This window comes from Frieseomelitta varia, unplaced genomic scaffold (assembly GCF_011392965.1).
Source record: "Frieseomelitta varia isolate USP_RPSP 00005682 unplaced genomic scaffold, Fvar_1.2 scaffold_406, whole genome shotgun sequence".
Taxonomy (NCBI): Eukaryota; Metazoa; Arthropoda; class Insecta; order Hymenoptera; family Apidae; genus Frieseomelitta; species Frieseomelitta varia.
This window is the reverse complement of record NW_025110153.1, coordinates 95722-100006: the sequence shown is the minus strand read 5'-3', so window position 1 is coordinate 100006 and position 4285 is coordinate 95722. Positions and strand designations below refer to the sequence as shown.

General features: G+C 32.3%; 1 protein-coding gene across 1 annotated transcript in view; it reads left to right on the top strand.

The window, feature by feature from the left end:
- LOC122531616 (dynein axonemal heavy chain 10) overlaps positions 1-4285 on the top strand; it is a 37540-nt gene that overhangs the window by 18953 nt on the left and 14302 nt on the right. Inside the window, exons 23-27 of the mRNA XM_043659661.1 lie at positions 292-556; positions 1308-1522; positions 1659-1847; positions 2049-2240; positions 2944-3398. Of these exons, the coding sequence (XP_043515596.1) occupies positions 292-556; positions 1308-1522; positions 1659-1847; positions 2049-2240; positions 2944-3398 (1316 nt within the window). The remainder of the gene's footprint in view (positions 1-291; positions 557-1307; positions 1523-1658; positions 1848-2048; positions 2241-2943; positions 3399-4285) is intronic.

The following is a 4285-nucleotide window of genomic DNA, read 5'->3' as shown; positions in this document are numbered from 1 at the left end:
TCTCATAAACGAAGACAGATAGGACATATATTTATATGACTTTTTTTCATTATTTTTAGGCGTACAATCAGCTCCCGAAGTTACGAAACACCCTGTATATAATTACTGCTTGTTACTATATGTATCACTGCTGCTATAATTATTATTTGCATCCTTTGTCACTTCAGACGATTAAATTTGACATTAGATATTAATTTAACATTCAGATTATTCAGATTATTTAGGTATGAAACACTAATTTGATGTCAAAGAGGTACATACTATAGAGCAAACTGTTGTTTCTCGGTTCAGAATCAGCTCTTGATCAATTTCTCATCGAGAACAACCTCGATGGACGTGCAAAGAAATATAGAGGCCGTTGTAGAGAAGAAAACGAGAGAAATTTACGGGCCACCACCTGGTAAAAAGTTGTTACTTTTCATCGACGACATGAACATGCCACTTGTGGACACTTATGGTACCCAGCAACCCATAGCGCTCCTCAAGTTCTTATTCGAGAGGGGTGGATTCTACGATCGTGGAAAGGATCTTTCTCTAATGTACATGAAAGATATGTGTAAGTTAATTTCTTTCTTTTAAGTATATTAATTTCTTCTAAAATTGAATACTATTGCGATTTATTTTTATATTTATGTTTCATATCTTTTTACACTCGACGTGCCCCCTTTTTTAACGCGTGTAATAGCGAGAAAAAAATTTGGAATTATTTTTCTATTAATTGTAGCTATATGTACACAGTGACAAAAATTTATATCGCAGTTAACTTATTTAATTTTCAATCATCAATTAAAACACGTAAAAGTTTGGAATCAATTATATGCACGTTTAAAATATATTAAAATACAAGAAACGTGCCAATATTAACAATGTAAATTACCTATAGGAATAGATATATTATCTATAGAGAAATTGAAATGATTTATTTATAGTTAAAATTAATTGATTCCAAACTTTCAAATAGCAGCGGTGTACATGTCTTCATTTACTTATTGAAGTTCTCAGTGTACATAGGTACTAGATTCAAATAATTTTTCTATAACTCATATATATTCTATAACTTACTACAATTTTTCTAATAATTCTATCTAAATTTTATTCCTATAACTTACTATAATTTTTCTAATAATTCTATCTAAATGTTATTCCTATATTATCACATACACTGTAACAAATTTGTATTTTTATAACAATCATTGCCTTCCAAATCTCACAGCTTAAGTAAAAGGAAGAACTAATAATGAATTATAATTATCTTCTTGCACGAATGAAGAAAATTCGGGTTGCAAAGAATTTACTGTGTTCTGAAGGTTACTTGGCAGCAATGGGAAAGCCTGGTGGAGGAAGAAACGAAGTAGATCCAAGATTCATCTCCATGTTCTCTGTCTATAACGTTGTATTCCCTGCAGACGAGACGCTGAATTACATTTACACAAGCATACTGAATGGACACCTGCAGATATTTTCGGAGGAGGTGCAGGCAATTGCAGAAACCTTAGTGCAAGTTACCCTGAGCCTCTATCAGGTATACTTCTTCCTTAACTAAGAAGTTCTTCTTTAAATAAGAGTTGCAAGAGATAAGGGAAGGAAAATTTAAAAATCTCTCCTTACTTGGAAATGATTCCTTAATAAAAATTAATAAAAATTTCCATCTGTTTCAGAAAGTTACCGCAGAATTATTACCAACGCCGAATAAATTCCACTACGTCTTTAACATGCGAGACCTGTCGAGAATTACCGCTGGACTTCTTCAAACCCACCCTGATTATCTTCCGAGCGTGAAACAGATCGTTAGACTTTGGAGGAACGAGTTCACCAGAATCATATGCGATCGTTTGATCGACGAAGAAGTATGTGTTAAAAAGAAAATGAAAGAAAAAACACATCTCGAACAATCAAATTCCAAGTGAATTCGAGTAAATTTGAAAATTAAAATTTCACAAGGTCCAAAAATTTGCTCAACTTGATGAAAATTAATTGATCAATTAATTCGATTCTAACAAAATCCGAAATATTCTAGTAAATACATCTTATACATGGCTCAATTGTAGGATGAGAATGTCGTGTTTGGATACATGAAGGAGAAGATTGGACAAACTTGGGCAGAACAGCGTGAAATCGTAGAGTACGTGATGAGAGACCCTCTGTTGTTCGGTGATTTTAGGAACGCGATGAATGACGATGAACCACGATTTTACGAAGATTTGTTGGATTACGAGGCTGTCTACAGTTTGTTGTTGGAGGTAGTTATCATCTCATGGAAAATAAAAGATTCTAACCACTCACGGTCATTTAATTGAATATTCTGAAACGATTTCAAATATTCTTGCACGATTGTGCAATTAATCCTTAGCGATCAAAATTCCCTTGCTAAAAGAGAAAAATATTATTATAATATTATACTAATATATAATTTATTATAATAATATTATACTAATATTATAAAATATTATACTAACAACTTATTATTACCAGTGTTTAATGTTATTATTATCTAATATTATTAATAATGTATATTACTATATTATAATTATATTTAATAATATTAATATCGATGTTAATATTATCAATGGTATTAAATATTAAATTGTAGCTATTTAAAATTTTCTGGGACGTAAAATAATTTGACGTTCTTATAATGGAAAATTGTTGTCCTAAGTGTGCTGGAAGCGTTTGCAATAACTGCCTAACTCCAACAATATGGATATGTCAACCTTCAAGTTACACGATGATTGTTGAAGATGACTAAATACTCGCACAGAAACGATCAATTTCCTCGAAAAACAAAAGACTCGTATTTTCACTCGGAGTCACCCCATTTTTGGTTACAACGTTATTTTCAGCGCGAGCTGAGGGTGAAAATAAACCAAATGAGACTCCACTCACCGCCATAAAATTGAACAGCAATCATGAAGCTAAAATTGTAAAATCTCTGCGACCTTTCAGATTTACGAGGACTACAACGAGAGGAACGTGACGAAATTGCACATGGTCCTGTTCAACGACGCGCTCGAGCATTTGACCAGGGTTCACCGGGCGCTCAGGATGCACAGGGGTCACGTCCTGGTGATCGGTATCGGCGGAAGTGGGAAGAAATCGGTGATCAAATTAGCGTCGTACGCGGCCGACTTCCGAATTTTCGAGATCGCTCTGACTCGTGGCTACGGCGAGGCTTCGTTCCGCGACGACATGAGGACGCTTTACAACAAGGTCGGCGTGGAGAATCGGAGGATCGTGTTCCTATTCACTGGCGCTCACGTCGTCGACGAAAGTTTCTTGGAACTGGTGAACAACATGCTGATGACTGGCGTCGTGCCGGCGTTGTTCAGCGACGATGATAAGGACGAAATTGTCAACTCTTGCAGAAGTCAGGCTGCAGAAGCTGGTTTTGGTGTCACCAGGTTTGGCTCGAATTTTACTTAGAAAACGATATCCTCAATGATTTGATAAGCCGATAAAAAGACACAGGGGTCGAATATATGACGAATTTCATCAAAAGAAAGAAGACTCGAAAGTCTTGAAAAATCATAAAAATCCTTGATAATCTCAGATGATATTTGATAATTGTCCAGTATTTTATAAATATGTAACATGTACAAATGAATAACATATGTTTATTATGTTTCCCATATCTCGAACTTTCCGGATTTTTTTTTTTTTAATATATTATGTTAACGAGATAACACGTTGAAGATCCTTGTAAAATATTAATTGTAAATTACTGACATTCGTCAAGATTTTAAAGATTCAAAGTTAATATAGGCTTTCAAGACTCAAGAATTTAAAACAAGAATCTAAAACATCTGAAGATATCGATGTTAGAAACGATCCGTATTATCACGCTATTGAAAAATGTTGAATCATATCGATATACTGCCACTGTATATCGTTATTCTAAGTGCTCAATAATAAAATGATACGATATTGCAATATTATTTAATGTTGTTACAATATTGCAATATTATTCAATGTTATTAAAATATTGCAATATTATTCAATGTTATAACAATATTGCAATATTATTACAATACTTCAATATTATTCAATATTATTACAATATTGCAATATTATTCAATATTATTACAATATTTCAATATTATTCAATATTATTACAATATTGCAACATTATTCAATATTATTACAATATTTCAATATTATTCAATATTATTACAATATTGCAATATTATTCAATATTATTACAATATTGCAATATTATTCGATATTATTACAATATTGCAATAGTATTCAATATTATTACAATATTGCAATATTATTCAATATTATTACA